General features: G+C 46.2%; 1 protein-coding gene across 3 annotated transcripts in view; it reads right to left on the bottom strand.

The window, feature by feature from the left end:
• ADK (adenosine kinase) overlaps nt 1–23,359 on the bottom strand; it is a 295,465-nt gene that overhangs the window by 23,565 nt on the left and 248,541 nt on the right. For all 3 annotated transcript variants that reach the window (XM_077345987.1, XM_077345988.1, XM_077345986.1), the window contains 2 exons: nt 23,059–23,094; nt 17,681–17,795 (listed from right to left, as the gene is read on the bottom strand). In XM_077345987.1, coding sequence (XP_077202102.1) covers nt 17,681–17,795; nt 23,059–23,094 — 151 coding nt within the window. The remainder of the gene's footprint in view (nt 1–17,680; nt 17,796–23,058; nt 23,095–23,359) is intronic.

Here is a 23,359-nt window from a genome sequence, read left to right as displayed (position 1 = left end):
CTGAAATGCAGATAAAGCTGCATGGTGCCGCTCTTTCCGAGCGCCACACTCATCATGGCACCTGCTCCCCCCCCAAAGGTGTTTACCAGCTCTGGGCTCACCTTGATCTGTCAACATCTTTTCCGTTTTTCTTTAAATCTCAGCTCTTTGTTGCCACTTGACTCCTGCTGACTGCAAAGACATCGGCTGGAAAGCTCAGTGCAGGCCCGCCTATTTTGCATGGTGCCGATTCTTTTTAAATCCTATGTTTCAGATCTTCCTGCCAAGCAGGAAGTGCTGAAGGTTTTTATACAAAGCAAATGCCAGCAAATCGTGTGCTGCTGTGCGTTACCAGCCTTGGTGCGCGACCAATACATTCACTGCTGAATCAGTTCCTTGGGAAAACAACCACTTCTCAGCCTGGAAATGACAAAAAATCCAGTCTTCATCTAATACAGGGGTAGTCAAACTGCGGCCCTCCGGATGTCTATGGACTACAATTCCCATGAGCCCCTGCCAGCATTTGCTGGCAGGGGCTCATGGGAATTGTAGTCCATAGACATCCGGAGAGACGCAGTTTGACTACCCCTGATCGAATACTTCTCCCTTTGCCTCTATCCATAAATTAGTTCAATGGGCTGGACATCTATGTATTCCAGCATCTGCAATCCATGAACCTTGAACTGGATCTGGAGACTAACTGGGTAGCTGCAGAACTGAAGTCATATGAGGTGACCATGATGTTCTGGTCAGCGACCTGGGAGCTGCGTTCTGGGCCCCTTGGAATCTCCAACGCATTCCCCATGTACTGTGAACTGTAGTCATCCAGTCCGGAGGAGACCACTGTAAGGATCAATATGGCAAGGTCCAATCCTGACAAATAAGGAGCCAGATGGCAGGAATGGATTAGATGAAAAAACAACCACCATGCTAGCATGGACACCTGTTTACCCAAGGACAGCAGAGATTCCAACCACACCACAAGGCTCTTTCCAGAACACGCAAACGTCAGTTGGACACTATTGGGCTTTAGAAGTGACCCTCCAGCTAGCACAACCGTCTTTCCAAGCCACATGACTTCCGTCTTGGATAGATTCAACTTCAGTCGGTTTCCCCTGAACCACCAGAACAAATTTAGAGTCCAGTGACACCTTTAAGACCAACAAAATTTCATTCAAAGTATGATTTCATGAAATTCATGATATCTGTTCTACATAATTATTTCTGGTAAGGGCTTGGAGGAGTAGCGTGTCTCATGGCTTAAGTGCCACTCAGAGCTTAATACGCACTCATGGCAGCTGTCCCACCCCTGAGTTCCTCCTCCTCCAAACGGCTTGCCTGTCTGTCCAGCAACAAGCCAATCGCCTTCCGTCCATCTGCCATCTGCAGAGTTCTGCCCCCCCCCCAATCTAGTGCCCGTTGTATTCCTGAAGGCAATGGTCTTGGCCACTAGTCATTTCATAATATGCATTTCATGACATCATATCTGAGGAAGTGTGCATGCATGCGAAAGCTCATATTTGAATAAAATTGTTGGTCTGAAAGGTGCTGTTGGACTCTAAATTTGTTCTGCTGATTTAGACCAGCACAGCTACCCACTTGAATCTATCCCCCGAACCACTGCACTGCTGCATCAAGGTACTGGCATAGAGGTCTTGCCCCTGGCTACTTATCCAGCCGATAGAAAAGCTGTCATCATTATATAGAAGACATACAACTCCATACCTCCTGACAATCTCAGAAAGAAGGTGCATATCGTATCCATGGCTCCTCTTAATATTTGTAAAACTGGCCGGGGTGTGTGTGTGTGTTTGTGTGGAGCGTGTCCGGGGTGTCCGAGTTGGAATAGGGCCAATCAGGGTGCGGCCAGCTCACACCTTCCGTGCCCGGACGTTCGCTGCTCCACAAGCCTCAACACGGACTCTTTTAGTGTAATTTTAATATACCTATTACTGATTCAAACACTTGTCCTTAAGTATTGCAAGTTGTTTTTTACTTCTATCTCTTATGTTTTCTGTACTTTGTTCTACGACTGTATATATCAATTGACTTGTAAAGTTCTCCTCCAGAATATCATTAATGTCATGTCTACACCTGCTGTACCTCCTGCTGAGCGTCCGGAGGGCGCTCTGGATGCTGTAGCTGACCCAGGTGCACTGTCTGGGTTAAGCACACTCCCCATGCCACCTGTGGACCCATAAGCAACCTGATCCCAGCCTTGCCTGCTAGCACCCTTGAGACCCAGAGGGCAGGCCCCATCTAGCCCAGAGGACTCATCAGAGCGGCAGCATATCTCACAACTGTCAGAAGATCAGCTTGGCTGTCAGCACCCTGCCAGTCCTGATGGGGTGCAGCTGAAGCTCCTTCTTTGGATGAGGACAAGGCCCAGCTGCAAGCTCTCTGACTAAAGACCACTGTCCAGTCAAGGTGTACTTAAGGAGAGGTTTGACACAAGCCTCTCCATGTGTCCTCTGCCCATCTGTCTAGATGTTCGGTGTTCCTGTTTACTACAGCGATGCTCTGCTTGGTTGATTCCTAGTCCCTGTCTTCAGCTTTTGACTTTGTTCCTGACTTTGGCTTGGCTCTGGACCATTCCTGGTTCCCGACTTCGGCTTGTCCCTTGTCTCTGTTCCTGGCTCCTGACCCCGGCTAGGCTTTTGACCCTGCTTCCTGGCTACTTGGCCATGATGGGCCTTTGGAACTCTCCTTGGTAACTGATCCCGGCCTGTCTTTTGATTCCCACCCGCTCCGCCCGAACTGACTCCCTCGGCTTTAGACTGGACTCTGGACTCTCAGCTTGCCTCATTATTTGGTCTTGGCCTCCCGGGCCAGGGGGTCATTAACTGGTTAGTGATGTGCAGCCCAGCAGGGCTGCACAATTAAGAGGTGAGCTCTCTACATTGCTTTCAGCATTTGTCTCCAAGCAAGCAGGAGGGTAATCTCAAGCAATTAGGTCATGGCATGAAGCTCTAAATCAGGGGTAGTCAAACTGCGGCCCTCCAGATGTCCATGGACTACAATTCCCACAAGCCCCTGCCAGCTGGCAGGGGCTTGTGGGAATTGTAGTCCATGGACATCTGGAGGGCCGCAGTTTGACTACCCCTGCTCTAAATGGTTTTCCCTTGATGTGCTTAACTTTGGCCACAAAACTGGAAAGCTGTAGTGTTTTCCAGTTAAATGTTGGAAATTATCTTATGTTCATAAAGTACCATTGCTGGGAAAATTCCTGTCGGGTTAATAAGAAGGGACATTTGGGCAGTCAAATGTTAGTAATACGCTACACGCCTGGTAAGAGTGATTAGGGGGCTTAGACCTAATTCTGTTGCCAAAGGAAGTTCTCGTGTGCTGTTCAGCATAGGATTTAGGATGCCACGAGGTGCGCAAGCATATAAAAGCTTAGACCCAGAATTAAACTTTGTTGGTCTTAAAAGGTGCCTGATTGGACCTAAACCTTATAGAAGAATATGGTGCCAACCTAAACAGGTCAACTCAGAATCCCACTCTGGTCCATTCAATGGGACTTACTCTCAGGAAAGAGCTCTTTGGATTGCACTGGTGTCATCGTCCTTTCAGGTAGGGCAAACTCAGCAGTTCAACCACAGGATGCTTCTCATTCGAACCCACAAGTGAATCTCATTAAAGCCCCTTTTGGTTTTGAAATCTGACGTGGCTTGAGGCTCACAGAACAAAGCCTGGAGGCCACAACTACTAGAAGGCAGGAAAGCATTTTTACTAGTACAAAATGGATAGTGATCCATTGTTTAAAAATGCATTCTTAAATCTGCAGCATGCTAGACAGGTGGTTCAGATCAGGGGTAGTCAAACGCTGGCAGGGGCTTACTGGACTTGTAGTCCATGGACATCTGGAGGGCCGCAGTTTGACTACCCCTGGTTCAGAGAGTGAGGCAGGAACCAGCACCATGAACCAGACACTGGAGTGCTGCTTATAGCCAATTATTGATGAACTTGTTTCTAATAAACAAGGTCTACATTTGGATCCTATTTTTTTATCAACCAAGTGACTAAGAAAGCTGTTTATCTCCCTTTCTGCTATGCCCACTGTTAATAAGATCAGTGTTGCAGATTTTCATGTACGCGGCATTGATGTTTAATGGTGCGTGATGCTCTAGGTGGTTTCCATAACCCTGCTTTGTCTGCTCTGAGCTTACTCAATTGATATGATAATAGAGAAAAGGGCTCTGAAACAAGCGGGGCTGTCCTCATGCAATTTGCGTAGCCTTGAAATCTGCCATTATTAGATCGCCAACCACTTATGGAAATTCACTGACAAGGATATATATATAGTACCAACTCCCACCATGGAGCTGCCTAAACTGGTTAAAACATTGAGAAGAGGTGGTATGGAGAAGCATGGAACGAGCAACCTGTTTTAGCACATTTTAATATCAATTATGCAGATTGCTATTCCTCCTGTGAATAATTGCTAATATTAGCCATGTTTCCAGGATCTGTTAGAAAATATCGTACAAATACTGGCCTGATTTTCAAGGGCCCGCCCACACATGCCTGTTCATTTCCTGCTAGAACTGTCAGCTAGCAAAGGTACAGTGTCTTAATTGAGATTCAATGTGTGAGAAAAGGCGAAGTGAAAACCAGGAGCCGAAAATTGGGGGCTGGCCTTAGGGAAATGCACTCTCCTTTAACAAAGATTCTTCTTTCCACTGAAAGACAATGATCAAGCTGCAGAGGAATCAGAATGGAGCCAGCAAATACATTAATGCACAGGGGATTCTTCCCCAGAGTAATCTCACAGCACTATTCTTAAACACCAGTTTCCACGAAGTCCTGCGTGAGTATGATCTTCTGTGTTTTCCATGTCTTGATATTTTTGTTAACTGTGCTGAAAAAATCACTGGGTCCCAATTATTTAGTTAATTAATTTCCACAATTTGAGAAAAAAAGGGCTCACAGGCTACGATACCTCCTACATTCTCTTTTTAAAGAGGACCCATCCCCACAAATGCATTTTTGGACAATAACCTTACTGAACTATTGTGCAAAAGCCAACAGTTTCATTTAGTGTTGCAGTTTAGTTAACACACACATAGACAAGCTGGAAATGATAGTTGCAATTGTTTTCTTTAGTTCTGTACAGAGGTGTACAAAAACAACACCACAGTTTTTTCAGGTTCTGGTATATTGAAACCTAATAAATATCAGTATTTTCTGATATTCTTGAATTCCAATACTGGTCTGGTATTTGGATTTGGTAAATATTTGGCAATCCCAAATTTTTTGCTCCATTATACCCTATGGGAACCTTTATAGTCAATGTTCTTCATAGAATACAATGGAGAATTGACCTGGTTGTGTCTGGGTCTCGGGGGGGGGGGCTTTTATGAGATAGAGTCACCCCCCCCATTCCAAAAAGATTAGACCAGGGATCCAATTCTATGGGCCCCGAAAGTGCCCCTATCCTCCATTATTTTCAGGTGTTTGAAGGGATCATGGTGACTTTGGTTTGGAGTAAACAGCCTTCTCCAAATTGAAAGTTCATGCAGAAGTCTTTTCAAGGGATTGCAGTCCCTTTAAATGCAATTAACTTCAGTTATCTGGTGGTTCTGAAAAATCCTGAATAGGATTTTTCTAGATTGGCCATTTTGGATAGCTGAAACTCAGTCTGATCTATATCCAGTTCAAAGAGTATCTGAAAAATACTGCTAAGGTATTTTTCAGATTTTTTTTGGGGGGGGGGGAACTTGAATTAGCTGATTTAATACTTTTAGTTCTGTGTCTTTCAGTCCCAAAGGTCCTCACACTCAACTGTAATCAAAACTAAATTAAGTCAACAGGTGATCAGAGACTCCGAAGAGTTTTTTCACCAGATAGAGATGGCACTCACTAAAACCTATGCAGGCATTTTGCTATAGATTCCTTCTATGTGAAAAAGTCTATGCCATACAAAACATGATTGAGCTATCAATGACTCCCTAGTAACTTTTTTGCACAATCTCACAACGAGAATATCTGAAGACAAAATAGGAGCTAATCAATCCCATTCACAGAAATACAGAATATTGTTTTCAGCAATCCATAAAAATTCACCAGATAATGTCAGCAGGAGCAGCAAATGAAACAAGAGACAAATGTCTCCAGTGGTTGCAGCAATGATTAAGTATTAAGGCCACTGTTTAATGACAATGAACCTAAGGCCATTTTGTTTAATAGGATAACTATTGATCTGCATAGCTCAAATCCCAAAATACATGAAGGCAATGCTTATGGCACTGTTCCTACAGGACAATAGTTTCTAGCTACATAAATATTTGACAACAGGGCACCAGGGCAGAGTTCTGCCAGGCAATGCACTTTCTATCTATATGACCAAGATATGTCACATCTCACAGAGCATAAAAAGTGGCAGACCATTGCAAACCAGATATGTACTGATATGTACAGAACCAATTAAAACATTCAGGAAATGAGACATGGGGAACAGTTGCATTGCTTCAAAATGACATAGTGGAATTAGGGTTGTGCACAGTGGCGTCTGAATCGGAACGGCCGATTCGGACGCTGCCGCGTACAACCCTACGATTACTCAGATGTCTGTCGCGGCATTGTGCATATTCAGCATGGTATAGTCCCCAGAGTTCTCTACCATAAGCTTTCTCTGAATATCTGAATTAATTCTTGGCAGACTATTAGTAATAGTTTGGTATTGTACAAGAAAGCTGTGAGAAGAATTAAATTGTCTTCTCCCCATATATATATCTATATTAAATTAAGCCTAAATAGCAGAGAGCAGTGTTTGGATCTAACAGGTCTAACCAATAGATTTAATCACTGGTAATGAGATTTTTAAGTTCAAAGCAGCTTCGACCTTGGGCCATATGACATTATCAGAAAACCATTAATGGTCTGAAATGAAAAGAGACGCTCATTAATAAAATAAAAGCAAAAGCATACAAAGGTAAAAAGGGAAGTTTTATTAAAAGTATTGATCATGACCCAGGGCACTATGGATATTGAACTTTCTGCATCCCTGTAAAACAAAAATGTCAGCAACAACATAGGATCGATTTATTAGAAAGCTGGCCGCAAAAGACAGTGTTTAAAACTCAAGTGCTGGATGACGAAAAAATCACCGCAAATGAGCCAACATAAAAAATAATATATATATTTCTTATAAACTCTCTAGGTGAATTTGTGATAACATCAATTCCAGAACAACAAACTGAGCACACTTTGCAGTCTGCATTGCTTGAAGGCAATGGGGATTGCTAACTGCTTGTCCTTGATCAAAATGGTCTTGGTTACAAAAGACTGCAGGGGTCCCTCATGTGCTGCCTGTGGGTGCCCTGGCACCCGTCACCACCTATCCTGGTGATCACCAAGTTCTTGTAGAAAGTAGAAAGGAGCCCTGATTACCTCCTACGGCTCCTGCTGTGTGTGAGAGAGATCTGCACCTGCTGGTGTCCCCTGGGTCCTAGTGCCCATTGCATTCCTGGTTGTTGGACTTAAAACAAAAAAAATTTCTTGCTAGTATTAAAATTACATTGTTTACGTGGCAGCTGCCACCAGAAAGTTGCTTTGATTCTTTTTCACTCCTCTTTCCCTGCATTTGGCTGTCCTCTGTGTCTCCACCTCCTGAGGCAACCATTTTGTGCTTGCGCCCACTCCAGTGTCTCAGAATTCCAACAGTGTCCACAGGCTCAAAAGGTTGGGAATCCCAAATACTGTTTTTAAGTTTTCTTATTAAGACTATTCAGGGTAAAGAATGTGTGAATTCATGCTTAGATTCTTCCTTCCCCAAATGTTAACAAGAAGCAGCTAAGATTCAAGTGGGTCGCCGTGTTGGTCTGAAGTAGCACAACGAAATCAGGGCCCAGGAGCACCTTTAAGACCAACAAAGATTTATTCAAGGCGCGAGCTTTCGAGTGCATGCCTTGAAGAAATCTTTGTTGGTCTTAAAGGTGCTACTGGACACTGGTTTTGTTAAGAAGCAGCTAAGTGGCGTTCTCCCAAAGGAGTAATGTTTTCGGTCTCTATGCTAAAGCTCAAGTATACATTTCCTCCTTCCTGTAATCGGGCAGTCTCATGGCAACTTGGGGGAGGGGGGATCCTGCAGATAACTTCCTGTGTGAGCTGTGCTGCCATGGCAATGCCCAGCTGGCAAAAGCTCATGTTTTGAAATGTGGAAGGAGTCCCACATTCGCCCAAGAGGCTCCTGGCACAAGAAAGGGTGTCTGTTTGTGCATGCGCGCACTCCTGCCACTCCTCGTTTTGTGCACACCCTGTTCAGCTGCTTTGCCTCGACAGTACACATCACCTTGAGAGAGTGTTGCTGTGTTGTCAGACATATGCAAGAGAAAACACAATAACTTCTCACTGATTGCGCATTTAGTGGCTCCAGCATGCAGCTGCAAAATTATTCTCCTCCTCCTAAGCAGCAAGAAAGTCCGAAGCAGCAAGAAAGGAAGCAACTTATCATCCTAAGTCCCCCAGCCCGTTACCCAAATCTACATTATGCTGACCACAAAACTGGGGCAAGTGTAAATACTCCACGTAAGCACAACAGATGTGGGAAGCTTTGTGTGGCATCATGGTGCAGATAAGGATACAATGCTCTGCGGCCACTCACTGTTCAACCACCTGAATCCGGGACACTTAAAGTTAAACGTCTGAGCACATAGTATACGTAGAGATTCGTGTGGCATGTCGTGCCCTCTTAGAGCACATGGTGTATGTGTGTGTGGGGGGACTGTGATGAGGGGAAGTGGTTCCCAACTTTTTCAGTTTAAGTCCAAATTTACTTGGTAGGGTAACCCATCCAGGGTTCTTGCGTGCCCCAGACAAGCTATGGCCATGGCACCTATCTGGATCAGCATGCCAAGAGTGCCCATGGCATGAAAGGCGCAGCTACTTCCACTGTGAACCTCAAGGAGATGCCATTCTGACCTCCACGGTTTTTACATAGGCAGAGTTACATTCCAACGTTGACCACCCTCCAGTTTGCCTGCCAATCCCCTCTAAGATTCTAAGAAACTCTAACAACCCTCAGGATAGGGTTTACTTGATCGGCCTGTTTATGCAGTAAAGGAAGAATTCCAACTAATGTTTGACATGGAAGATCCTGTTTCCAGGATCAGGTCTTGGTTTCCAAAATATGAAAGAGTATACAATGGAAAGGGCAGAGGTGGCCAATCGGAGCCACTTTCAGAGGCTTTGTGTCCTGCTTTTGGGTCCTGACCCACAGGTTGAGAAACACGGCTCTAGAGAAAAGGCATGAGGGACAAGAACGGGGCACACAGCACCCGGAACCATGGAACAAGAGCAGGACATGCCCTGGTGCAGACTACTGCGCATTGCTTTGCTTGGAACCCTTCTGGGTACTCTGCCATGAGACACAAACATGGAACTGGATCCTATGCCCTGCCTCCAAGGAGATGCAAGTACAAAGGCACCCTTCAGTGGGAAAGCAAGGGGAAGTCCTTGCTCTCCTCAAATGTTGATGGGTGCCGCTATTCTTACATAACACAAACAAGCAAACACCCCCTTCACTCGCGCTTCAAAATCTTGCTTCATCAATTGCACAATAATCTCTAGTGCAGCAATGGCCGCTACTCCACAAGTAGACCTACCAACAACCATGGGAAAATGTGCCAATATATAGGCTGAGGTGGAAGCAAACTCTTCCTCTCTAGTCCCAGGTAGCATGTGGTGGGGGCCATGGCTCAATGATAAAGCAACTGCTTGGCATTCAGAAGGCCCAGCATTTCCAATGGAAACGGCCAGGCAGTAGGTGATGTGAGAGACCTCAGCCTGACACCCTGGAGAGCTCCGGCCTCAGAGTAGACAATACTGACTTTGATTCAGAAGAAGGCAGCTTCATTTGTGTTCATGTGTCCTTCTACTAGGAGACACAAGGAGACTGATTACCTATGCTGATCCCACACCACTGACATCCAGGGCTTTGGACTGATATGACCAACTCTTGACATGCAAACCTACAGGACTGACTCAGGGGTAGTCAAACTGCAGCCCTCCAGATGTCCATGGACTATAATTCCCATGAGCCCCTAGCAGCGTGCTGGCAGGGGCTCATGGGAATTGTAGTCCATGGATATCTGGAGGGCCGCAGTTTGACTACCCCTGGCCTAGGTTGTCCTTTCTCCCTCTCTCTCTTTTAAAAGTGACAAATAACTGCAAAGGAGACCCTGCCACCCTTCTCCTTGAACATCTTCAGGCTCGCCTGTTTGCCAGGGCTTAAATGATAGGCCTCTTTTATGGAGGAGATATGGGTAGATATGGAATTCATTGTTTTGTTTTGTTTTTAATTGGAAAGGTTTTTAAAAATGTTAATGTAGGCCACCTTGAAACATTAGGAAAGGCAGAGTAAAAATGTTTTCATAAATAAATATTATCATTTTTATTACACTAGGAGTGATGCCCGTTGCATTCAGGAATGCAACGGGTGCTAGATGGGAGGTGGTGGTGGAGGAAAAACTCTGTGAATGGCCTCTCCCCCCAGGAGCTGGAAAGGCTGCAGGTTGGAGGCCCCTAAGAAAGGAACTCACCAGCAGGGGCAGCTCTCACGCAGCAGGGATCTACAGCCTCTGAGCCTTGGAGGGACGTGGAAGGAGGAGGGATGTGGTCAGGGGTGGGGGACGGAATGCGACTGGCTGGCAGGTTGGAGGAGGAGGCACTCAGGGGCGGGACAGCCACTCTGAATGGGTGTTAAGCACAGAGTGGCACTTAAGCAACAAGACATGCTCCTCCCCCAAGGCCTTACCAGAAATATATTATGTGGAACATGTTTTAATTTATAGGCCTCCCCTCCCTGCACGCAGGCTAGAATATTCTTCTGCCAGTACTCCCTGCTTGGTTTCTGGCAGCGGAAAGAACATCCATCCATATTCCTGGCCCCAGCCTGGTTCATTCATATTCTGTTGGGACCGTGTGGCCAGAGCAAATGTGAACACCACCAGCTAACCCTTCCATGACCCGCAGACAGATATTGAGTTTTGCTTAGTGAAGTCACTCATGAAAACGCTGGGTAAAGCAGACTACTGATCTTTTCATAACTGGGTCAAGGGTAGAGCTTTGTAACTCCTGGGCAACTGCACCAATGACTTTGTTCAAAAATGTCCCAACATTTTCCCCTCATGGTGGTTCCCAAGTAAGAAAATGAGATTGTTTGAAGAGAACAAAGAAGAAGAGGAAGAAGAGTTTGTTCTTATATGCTGCTTTTCTCTACCCTAAAGAGTCTCCAAGTGGCTTACATCTGCCTTCCCTTTCCTCTCCCCACAACAGACACCCTGTGAGAGAGGTGAGGCTGAGAGAGCCCTGAAATTACTGAAGAAGAAGAGATGTTTCTTATAGGCTGCTTTTCTCTACCCAAAGGACTCTCACCCTGTGAGGGAGGTGAGGCTGAGAGGCCTAATATTACTGAGAATTTCTATCTTCTCCCTCCCAGTCTTCTGTAATACCCTGACTAATGAAGAAGTTGGTTCTTATATGCCACTTTTCTCTACCCAAAGGAGGCTCAAAGTGGCTTACATTTGCCTTCCCTTTCCTCTCCCCATGACAGACACGCTGTGAGGGAGGGGAGGCTGAGAGAGCCCTGAAATTACTGAAGAAGAAGAAGAGTTGGTTCTTATAGGCTGCTTTTCTCTACCCAAAGGAGTCTCACCCTGTGAGGGAGGTGAGGCTGAGAGGCTTAATATTACTGATGAAGAGAATTTCTATCTTCTCCCTCCCGGTCTTCTGTAATACCCTGACTAATGAAGAAGTTGGTTCTTATATGCTCCTTTTCTCTACCCAAAGGAGGCTCAAAGTGGCTTACATTTGCCTTCCCTTTCCTTTCCCCACCACAGATGCCCAAGGTCCTCCAGCTGGCTGCATCTGGGGGAGCAGGGAATCAACCCCAGCTTGCCAGATTAGAAGTCAGCACTCCTAAATACTACACAAAGCAGTCTGGGAGAGTGATCTCCAGTGGGACAGCACTGAACAGCTATGGTGCTTTGGCCAGCTGAGGAGGAGTTCGCGCGTGAGCAGAGTGCTCAGACTGGGAACGGCTCTCTGGGGTCTAAGACAGAGGTCTTTCCTATCATCTGCTATCTGATCCTTTAAACTGGAGATGCCAAAGACTGAACCCAGGACCTTTGGCATACCAAGCAGAATTTCTACCATCCCTTTCTACTGGATCCATGTAAGCATTTTAAGCTCAGAAGTGTGCATTGCCAGTTACTGTCATGGGTCATAGTACGGGAGGGATATGGGGAACCAAGAAGCTCAGAGGAACACCTGAAGCCAGGCACTCTCTCTGTCTGAGCTACCTCAAAAGAGAGGAACACTTGTGACAAACGCACTCCCTGTTGATCCCTGGGAGACTGGCCTGAGAGAGCTGCTAAGAGCGAAAGTGCACAGGCTGGACTTTGTGTATACATGGACAGCAACTGGATCCCACCTTGCCCTGGTGGAACTTCCAGCCAAGAGTCTTCATCCAGTTTAAGTGGTTCTTCTGTTGGAGGAAGCCTTCCAACTTTGCCCAGGGGTTCCATGTCATTATTGGGGGGGGGGGGGGCGGGAGGAGGGGAAGGTTCAGCAAAGAACCCCTCAATGGCAAGAAGGTAATCATATAAGGACTGACCAGCGTTGTTGCATAGTCCTAGCATGCAAAATATATGTCTCTCCTCTCATTCACCATTTTATGACATTTGGGCTGGGGAGGGGCAAGCTGATCAATATTCAAGCGGAGAGGGTGAGCATATGAGGAGGGGGGAAGAATAACAAATTGGTATATCTTTGGAGAATTCCCCCTCAGGCTACGCATTTTTATGTTCTTAATCATTATTAAATGACTTCATGTCACACGCCGGCTGGCAAATGGTGCTTCCCTGACACAAGAATGAATTACAAATGAAATGGAAGATCAAGCTATATTAGATGGACTGCCTCTGGGAAATGAAAATTTTTAATTCTCTTTTATTATTGACATTTATTTGGCTGCCACAAACAACAACATGGCAAAGAGATTCAGCCACGCTTATGTGCCGAGGGGCTGATCCCGTGGCTCAAAACTGACTGAACATTTATCATGTTTGCTCATGTCGCTGACCCTGCAGGCACATCCTTCTCTATCCATCTTGGATTTATCTGGCATATATATATATATTTTAAAGAAGAACCCCCCTAATTTTACCATTTTCCTAAGAAGTAAACAGGACAGATTAGAAAATGCCAATCTTCAAATAAGCTCTTAATTACAAAAAGGAAATCCAAGAACTGATTAACGGATGTATTCTCGTTTCCAGCAAGAAAGGAAGAATCAAGTATACAGCAAAAGAAGCAACTAACATATGGGTGCAAATGTTCAAACCTTAACATCTTTCTGGCCAGCTAGTTGTACAAAGCAATGGGGATGGTTCAAATCCTGGGGGAACTTCCATGACGAGAAATCACATCCATTTAAGCAGAATACAACTCAACAACAGGAGAAATAAAGCAATGCCAAATGCTGTCAAATGATACCCCACAACAGGGGTAGTCAAACTGCGGCTCTCCAGATGTCCATGGACTACAATTCCCATGAGCCCCGGCCAGCATTCTCTGGCAGGGGATCATGGGAATTGTAGTCCATGGACATCTGGAGGGCCGCAGTTTGACTACCCCTGCCACACAAGGCCAGGACTGCAGGGCCTGCCATGCATAGGGCACAATTCACACGCATTCACTGGTTAGGACAAGCCCGCTAGCTGTGCCTAACAAACAGCCAAGGCGGTAGCAGCTGTGGACAGCGCGAAGAACAGAAAACTTGCAAGTTAAGCCAGAGTGGATTTAATTAGCATAATCACCTGCTGGAAGGAGCAGAAGGGGAAGCAGGACTGAAGATGGAGCAGCCAGAGTGGGACGGTGGGGAATGAAACAGAGAGAGTATCCCGGGGTAAGCAAGAAAGAGAGCACCGCTGAGAGACAGTGCAGCATGAAGCATCAAGAGTCCCAAAAGCAAGAAACCTGGTGATGGCAGGAAGTGACATCAAGGGGCACTTATGGGACCCTCAGGGCTCTAAAGGCAAGAGATGCTGAGAGGTGGCTTGCCATGGTCTGACCCTGCAGAGCAGTGATGAGGAACCTCTAGACACGGGCAGGTCTGTGAGCTCCAAAAAGATCATCATAAACCAGGATGGCTTGCACCTAGGATAGCTGTGTGGGCAAAACACTGTCCATGTCTATTGCTTTCCTTTTCCACATGCCTTGTCCCCTTTCACCCATCAGAACCAACCCTCCTAGGAAGACTTGCTGCTCTGACCAATGATTTTGCCTTACAAGAGGAAGCCTTTCACCTTACTGACCAGAGTTGCAAGAGGCACCACTGTTTGGTCAAGCAGCACAGATGGAAAAGGCTAAGGCCTGCGTCGCAATGAGGCAGTCAAGTCTGCAGTGCTTAAACGGGTACATCGCCAGGCATTGTTTTGTCTGCACAAAAGCATCCCTTTTCACCTGCTCCTCAGTGAACAGAAAAGCTGCCATCTGGGGAAAGGGGAATGTGGGTTTTTCAGCTTTGCCACATGCACAAAAAAAAAATTCAATTTGCAATATACTGGATTTTATTTCCTTGTTGTCATTGAACACTTAAAAAGAATTACACTGATTCAGCAGCTGCTGCAGAGTATGTTTGTGTCTGTGGCAAAGATAATTGAAGCAGATAAAAACTCAATACATAAAAATCAGGATAAAAACTAATTTAATCAGTATTTTCAATTTGCCTTGTAAGAAGTCGCCTGCAATATACATATGCTTCTGAGTTGGAAAACAAAAAAGTATTAATTTTTGTTGGAATCGGGAGATGGAAGGAGGTTTGTGATCCTTGCATACCTGAAGCATGTGTAATTTTTTAACAAAGCAAGTGGGGTTTTTTGGCATTATTGGGTTGTAGCCTTTAGTACAATTCAAATGAGAAAAAGCAACACTTTTGAGTATGGATGTATGAAGCTGCTTTAAACAAGGTCAACAGAACAAAATCTGAGTCCAGGGGCACCCTTAAAACCAACAAACCTTTATTCAAGAGGGAAACTTTAGTGCAGGGGTAGTCAAACTGCGGCCCTCCAGATGTCCATGGACTGCAATTCCCATGAGCCCCTGCCAGCATTCGCTGGCAGGGGCTCATGGGAATTGCAGTCCATGGACATCTGGAGGGCCGCAGTTTGACTACCCCTGCTTTGGTGTGTACGCACGTTTTGTCAGAGGCAGCATTCAGGTCAACATGGCTACCCACTTGAATCTTAAACCAAGACAGAAAGCTGGTCTAGCTAGTCAGCACTAGAGGTGTGCATGGCGGTGTCCAAATCAGCTGTTCCAGGCCGATTTGGATGCCGCCGCACACAACCCTAGTCTGCACTGCCACTCTGAAGGCGCAGTGGTCCCCAACCTTTTTTGTCACCGGGGACTGGTAAACACTTGACAATTTTACTGAGGCCTGGGGGGGGGTAGTCTTTTGCTGAGGGACGTCGCCGCCTGAGCCCCTGACTTCCTGCCACCCGTTGAGGGGCGCTGCCAGGAGCAGCTGTGCAGTGCCAAGCCGAGGGGGAGCCCCAGCCATGGCGGCCGCTGGAAAGCACCAAAGGAGAGCCGGCGGCAGAGTGGGAGGGCAGCCCCCGAGGCAGCAGCCAGGGAGGAGGACGAGGAGGAGCCACGGCCCGCTACTGACTGATCCATGGACTGGTTGAGGACTGCTGCTCTACAGGATCTCTGGCAGAGGCCTTTCAACTGCTTCTAAATTCTTTTACTGAAGATGCTCTGGACTAGGCATGGGCACAGTATAGGCATATGCACAAAAAAATTCGTACAGTTTTGGATTTGGCTGGAAACCATTCGACTGAATCTGAAATGCCCCCAAAAACCCTTCACCTTTTCAAATTCAATCGAATCTGAAAGGGTTCGGGGATTTTTGTGCACATGTTTCTATTCTCCTCTTTCCCAGGCAGCAGTATCACCGCTGCCTGAGAAGGGGGGAGGGGGAGGAAGAGAGCGCCCGCCAAACAGTTGATGACAGGCACCTGCCCACTCCCTTTAAATCCCTCCCCAGCTGGGAACGAATGGGATGCCTGTCATTATCAGCTGTTAGGCACATGCTCTCCCCCTGCTTTGCCCGAGAAAGTGGGGGAGAGGATGCATTTAAATGAATTCGGCCACCCTGATTTGGAGCACTTGAATGCAGGGAATGGGCAGTTCAGCTCAAATGAGCTGAAAAAGTGCCCAAATCAGCATTGATTCAGGGACTTTTTGGCTTATCCAAGCTGAACTGGCCATGCCTACTATGACCTTAGCATACAAAGTATGGGCACTACCTCTGAACTACTGCCCCACTTGCACATTTGCACTTTATTGATTTAAAACATTTGTTAGCCACTTTTCTCCCTTACAGGACTCAAAGCCGCTTGCAAAATATAAATAAAATATTATTATTAAAATAAAAAAATCTACTGACAAGGTTTCTCACCCTTGATCTTTCCCCCTCTCAGACACACACACAAACATAGACTCCTTCCCCCCTCCCTTTTCCCTCCTTAGGCAGGAGGGCCACCATGTTTGACGGTCCTCCACTGCCTCAGCTATGTGACCTGCAGCTGTCTGCTGTGAGGCTCCTTTGGGGCTAATGTGGCGCCATGGCTGAGCCACACTCCATGGCTGGCAGGGCTACCCCGTCCTTTGCAGCTGGGCTGGCCTACATCTCTGAGGCTGCCCTGTCCTCTGCAGGTGCTGCCCCCGCAGCTGGGCCAGCCTGAGCCATCAGAGCTGCCCCTGCATCTGCAGGTGGCACTGCCACTGCTGGGCCAGCCTCCTCAGCCTCTGCCACCATTGCTGGTCGTCTCCAGCTTCTTGTGACCTTGGGGGGCAGGACTTACAGACGTCATGTCCGTGAGTACTTCCATTTTACCGAGCATGCCAGAAGATGTGTTCCACATCAAAACTACAATAACCCAATAAATATCAACCTCAGTTACACCCCATTTTTTTTCTCCTTCATAGTGACCCCAAATAGTCTCACATCATTCTTCTCTCCTGTATTTATTCCCAAATCATCCTGCAAGCTTTCAGGGTGGAGTCGGGATTTAAACCAGTACTTAGTCTGACCCAGTGTGACTGTGTTATCAGGCTGATAATTCGTATCAGTTACTCTCACATGAGTTCTAAAGAACGTGCAAAATTACTGGATCACTGTGATAACAGCAGGTTCCCAAAACTGAAACCACAGATAGAAAATGCTCAAATGCTCCAGGGTTTCCTTTCAAGCACCCAGAAAATGAAGACCCGCAATTACTTTGACTAAATCTTTTCTGTTACTTAGTATCAGGCAGAGGTCTCTCCCATCAACAAGTGTCTTTTAACTGGAGATGCTGGAAACCGGCCCTTCTGAGAACTTCTTCGTGCAAACCTTCATTGAGTTAGGACCCCTCATGTCTCCAGGAGGACCCCAACTTAAATTGGGTATGTGGATTCCAACTAGAAAATGCTTCCAGGACATAAGATCTGGTCTCTCTCTTGCTGGAAGGGGGCAGTCATTGTTTTGGGGTGGGAGTAGGCATGGAAGAAGCCCATTTAGGTATCTGAAAACAGTCATCCTTGAGCAGCCCCCATCATTCTTTTCCCTTTCAACACTGACTTATCTGCTGAAACCAAGGCTGACTGGAGTGCTTGGACTCCTGCCTTCCTTTCTAGAAAAAAGACTCAGTACCTGTGGCCATGACAGTATCATCCTTCCCCTGGGTGAAGACAACGATTCGCTGCCTTTTCAGGTTCACTTTTGGCAGGGCTTGTGCCTTCCGGGCAATCTCTCTGATGTCCTCCGTCTGGTAACAGAAAAGAGAAAAATAATTCTCGTTAGCAGCAGAAAGGACATCAAGCGTCAGGTCAATGCTTATTAGCAGATTACAGAATCATTTTTACCTACACAGAGATGAAAGCTTTTAGGCAACTGTGTATTATTCAGAATTATTCAGACGAGGACAGCTAACACTGTAAATACAACCAGGAAACAATCAATGTGTTCTATATGATGATGATGTTTTCCGTTCAGTTGTGTCTGATCCCCGGCGATTCTATAGGAAAGCCTTCACCATGCGCCCCTGTAGATGACCACTTCTTTTAGTTGGTTCATGTTCATCCCTGTATCAGCTTTGATCGTGTCGAGCCAGCAGCTCCTTTGCTCTATATAGGAGTTTTCGAAATCCTACTAGGTCTCCTACCTATTCCACTGAGCAGAGGTTGGGAGCATTCATCTGTTTTACAAGGTTAAGTTGAGGGAAGACTCCCTAGGCTGTAGGAAAGCATCCAACTTGGCCAAGTGGCGTTGCATGCATATTAGTCCATTTTTGCAAACCTTTAACATTATAGACGCCACTATTTGAACAGAGTGTGAGTTGACAAGGAGAACTACTTCTTGGTTTCCAGAAGTCAAGAACTAGAGGGTATCCAACGAAGCCGATCAGCAATAGGTTCAGGAGGGACAAAAACGTGGAATCTGCTGCCAGGGGATGTCGTGATTGTCACACGCATAGCCAGCTTTAAAAGGATCGACAGATGCATGGAAGATAGGTCTGTCAATGGCTACTAGCCTTGGGGACTAAAAGGAATTGTTACATTCAGGGGTACCCAACCTCTGAATCCAAATGCCAGTAGGCAACATCAGAGGGAGGCTTTGGCCTCTATGCCCTGTTACTGGCCCTCCAGAGGAACCTGGTTGGCCACTGTGTGAGGCAGGAGGCAGCTGGACCCTCCCTGGTCTGATCCAGCAGGGCTCTTGTGGTATTCTTTCCTTTAACTTAATGGGAAGCCCTCCTCGCAAATACTGGGATAAATAGAATTTTAAATAAGGAGAAGAACTATGTAAGTACTATTTTATACCTAGCTGCAGGTCATAATAATATGTTAAGCATAATCACACCTAACATTATTCCTATTTATCTGAAGCTGTTTTAGTTTGCTGGGTCCAAAGCTGCACTACATTAATTTTTATGTTATTGTTTTGCTAGGCTTATACTACAAAATCTCTTAATTGCCAATTCTGAGCAGGAATGTCCTTGCAGTGAGGGGCTGCCTTCCCCATCACCTGCGGTGTGCATTTTATGCCTCCTTATTATTGTACTCTTTGGCATCAGCCAAGCTGCCTTGTGGTAAATTCCCGAATCCACTTTTATGGCTGATGTCTTCCCCCACCCCTTTTTTCTTAAAGATATATTATGAAAGATGTATAAAGGTAAAGGCATCCCCTGTGCAAGCACCGAGTCATGTCTGACCCTTGGGGTGACGCCCTCTAGCGTTTTCATGGCAGACTCAATACGGGGTGGTTTGCCAGTGCCTTCCCCAGTCTTTACCGTTTACCCCCCAGCAGCAAGCTGGGTACTCATTTTACCGACCTCGGAAGGATGGAAGGCTGAGTCAACCTTGAGCCGGCTGCTGGGATCGAACTCCCAACCTCATGAGCAAAGCTTTCAGGCGGCTGCCTTACCACTCTGCGCCACAAGAGGCTCATGAAAGATGTATAGAAATGCCAAAAAACTAGAACACCCATGTGTGATAATTGAATCATGGCTGACCAAAAGCACTAAAAACACAACCATTACCATTTGCAGCATTTGCAAGAAGGCAGTCTAATTCAAAAAGCCAGGCATACAAGCCATTTTCTCCATGTTATTTTGGGAATCATGGGATATGATGGGCAAAAAACCTGTGGATTCTCTCTCTCCACCTCATACAACTTTGGGCTACAACATCCCCTTGCCACTACTGCTGGGAAGGCTTGGGGGGGGGGGAGGAGGGAATCTCCAAAAGCAATAATGTCAGGAAAGACCTTTGGTTCACTGGAAGTAAAGAGAAGGGAGAAGAAACAAAGGGCAGTTTTGGGTAGCGACTAAACATCTCTTTAAACAACTCGTAAATTTGGTAGCTCAGAAATATCTCCTCCCATTCACTCTAATTCAACTATCATGGCATTATATTGTTTTGAACTTCCTTCTGAATTACACAAAACTCTTCTTCAGGTGCGAATGGCATAGTAAAGAATAGAGTGAGCAGCAAATATCTAGTGCTAAATGTGGCTGGACAGTATCAATGTACAATGCAGATGGTGGCATTTTTTAAAATGCTACTCCAAGTTTTATTTCTGGCACGTCAGGGAGATGTTTCTTACCCAGTACTCTCCACCATGCTCTAGTTTTTGAAGTGGAGGTAGGGCTCTTTTCTTAATTTTTTTTTAACCACACTGCAATTCAACCATCCCTTCTGCCCAAAATGCAGTACTGAAGGTCATGAGGCAAATGAGAAACAAAAGCTCCTACTCTGGAAGAGATTGGTCCCAGAGAATGGGAGAAGAGGTTTGTTTGTACACATGAAGTGCTGTCAACTCACAGCTGAGTTACAGTGACCCCTTTTATTTATTTATTTATAGATTTGTATACCACCGCTCCCCAGCAGGTCTCGTGGCGGTTTACATAATAAAATATTAAAAATACAATAAACCCCCCATAATTTACCCAATTAACAGTAAAAAAAAACCAATATAACAGGCAGCAGTGGACATCCTCTATAACAGGGATAGTCAACCTGTGGTCCTCGAGATGTCCATGGACTACAATTCCCATTCCCATGGACATCTGGAGGACCACAGGTTGACTACCCCCGCTCTATAATCTATTCTAATCCCATCATGTTCAGCCTGAGGCCCTACCATCCCTCCAGTGAGAGGGGGAGCTGGTCTGATAGACCCTGGGATCCAAGTTGGAAACCCGGGACTCTGCCCTGGCCTCAACCGTACGCCTGGCCGAAGAGCTCCGTCTTGCAGGCCCTGCGGAAAGCTGGTAACTTGTGGCTTTCAAGGCAAGAGAGGAACAGAGGAGGCGTGGCTTTGTCTCCTTCTATGCAGGAACCCTGGACTTCCTTGGAGGTCTTTCACCGGAGTACTCACCAGGGCCAACCCTGCTTAGCTTCCAAGATCTGATGAGATCAGGCTATGCTGGGGGCATACAAGTCCACTGAAGACAAAGAGAGGCAATTTGCCACAGCCTGCCTCTGCGTAACAACCCTGAACTTCCATCTCCCAAGTACCAACCAAGCCAGACCCTGCTTAGCTTCCAAAAACTGGGGTATCCTTATCAGGGAAGTTTGGTTTCTACTCGTGTCCCAGTCAGGGATGCTTGGTTACTATTTTCTATATATCATAAGACTAAGACAGCAACTTCTGCCTACACAGAATTTTCAAACTACCTCTAAGGCTGTTCTCAAGAAGCATTCAACTGCAGTCTTTGTACCTTTGTCCTCCAATGATTTTTCGTTCTTTATCAAATCTTGATCTTTTTTTGTTTTTGGTGTGTGGCTAATTCTCAGAGCACACCTATCAACCATTATGTTGGCAGATTCAGCAGGTCACATTCTGCCAACCAAATGGGCCAGTTGAGCTAAGAGGCCCATTGTGGGGGTGTTCAGTGGAGCACTGCAGGGGGAGGAGGAGAGGTTAGGGTGCTCCTCTGCAGGAACAGTGCCAGAATTGCTCCAGGAAGTGCAAACTGGAAGCCAACACAGAGGTGATGAATAGACTCAGGCAGAAGTGCCGTGGTCCTCAGGGTGGAGTCAGACCCGACAAAATAAAAGTTTTTAGCTCCGGGGCGGGTAGAATAAAAACATCAGAATGGACATGGCTTACAGCACCCCATGCCCCTCCTTTTGTGTTTGGATTCTCTGTGCTGTGCCCTAAGTCAAAGTTGCAAGATTTGTAAGAATGCATTACTTGATTTAAATATTTTTATCCTAACAACAGACTCCTCTGAAATTAAAACAGTTTCTAAAATCATGAAGTGATGTCAAAGGAGTCACTAACATTTAAGGGCACCTGAAAAGGAATAGTTTTTAACGCTTATAGGCCGATGGTACCCAGGAGTCTGCTGTGAGTGACCCTGAACTAGGCCAAGTTTCAAAGAAGCAGGGGATGTCCCCCACATTTGTCCATCCCCAAAACAAAATCGCATCTGGTCTCCGAGTGAGCTGTGTGTGTGTGATCGTCGATGGGAAACCCAAGACCAGCTATCCCCAAAAGCAAAGCCTTGAAGGAGAGAGGCAGACAGGCAGGGCAGGCAGGTTCCAGGTGGATGTTGTCACATTACTCCGTTCGGTACCATCCGTCCACATTCTCTGTCACTCATGATCAGGTTATTTAGAGCAGGGGTAGTCAACCTGTGGTCCTCCAGATGTCCATGGACTACAATTCCCATGAGCCCATGGGAATTGTAGTCCATGGACATCTGGAGGACCACAGGTTGACTACCCCTGATTTAGAGCTCTCCAGCACACTGTTAATTTCTGAGCAGCTCAGACATTCACAGAGCCACATTCTAAAGTCAAGACTGGAGCCTCTTAAGAAAAGAAAGATGCAGTTAACTGGCTAAATACAAGATGGGGGACTCTGTGACTGTTTTTCAGGAGACGGCACATTTGTGCAAACCCAGATGGGAAACGGCACTTGAGAGCATTAACAAAAGCACAGCCTGCTACTTCAGAAGAGGCCGTGTGTAAAAAAAGAAAAAGAAAAAAAAAGGCAGGGCTTACATTAATCAGCACTTAACATTTCCGCACACAACCTCGGTAAAAAAAAATTCATCTGCATAACGATAATCTGCGTGTGGCAGAGTTTAAGTTATTTAAAACGGCGTTCTATTTCAGCCGTTAGTCCTGCTTTGCCCCTGCTTTCCGAGCGGATCCTGATGGAGTGTAATGCAGCTAATGAGGTGGCTTTTTAACACACCGACTGACAGGTCCCGTATCTGCAGCGGCAGCTTGAAGCCCGGCCTCTCAGCTCCCCAAGAGGCTTTTCAAAATTCAATAAATAACATCTGTAGGCGATGTTGGGTGCAGACCTAGCCGAGTGCGTCATAACACTGAGCTGGCAGAACAAAGACACCCTGACGACTGCCAGGTTTCCATGGTAACTGTGGAGAGGCTTGGAGAGTATAATAGCATATCAATCACTGTCCAAAAGAACTTCATTATCAGCAAGGGGTGGGGGGGGAGAAAGAGAGAAAAATCCCTTCGAATCTGTTTCGTACGCAGCGTAGGTGAACTTACCTCAAAGCCTTGCTCTCGGGCAAAAGTGGCAGCTTCCTGAAATATTAATAAAAAGGAAGAGTTCATTATAAAGTGCCAGATAATAAAGAAATAATGCGTTTGGAGGCTCATTCGGGCAGACTCCGTTCCCGTAATTATCTCAATATGTCCATGTGTTGTGGCTCAGCTCCTCGCGCCAAGCGGGCTGCTCCCTCCCCCAGACAAGACCAGCAGAGCCAAGTGTCAACACACTTCACCGATCAAGGAAGGGAAAGACTGGCTTTCTTCACCTCTGGCAAAGTGACTGTGGACTAATGGGCTT

The sequence above is a fragment of the Paroedura picta genome, chromosome 7, assembly GCF_049243985.1.
Source record: "Paroedura picta isolate Pp20150507F chromosome 7, Ppicta_v3.0, whole genome shotgun sequence".
Lineage (NCBI taxonomy): Eukaryota > Metazoa > Chordata > Lepidosauria > Squamata > Gekkonidae > Paroedura > Paroedura picta.
The sequence above is the reverse complement of the archived record's forward strand: the minus strand, read 5'-3'. Positions and strand labels throughout refer to the sequence as shown.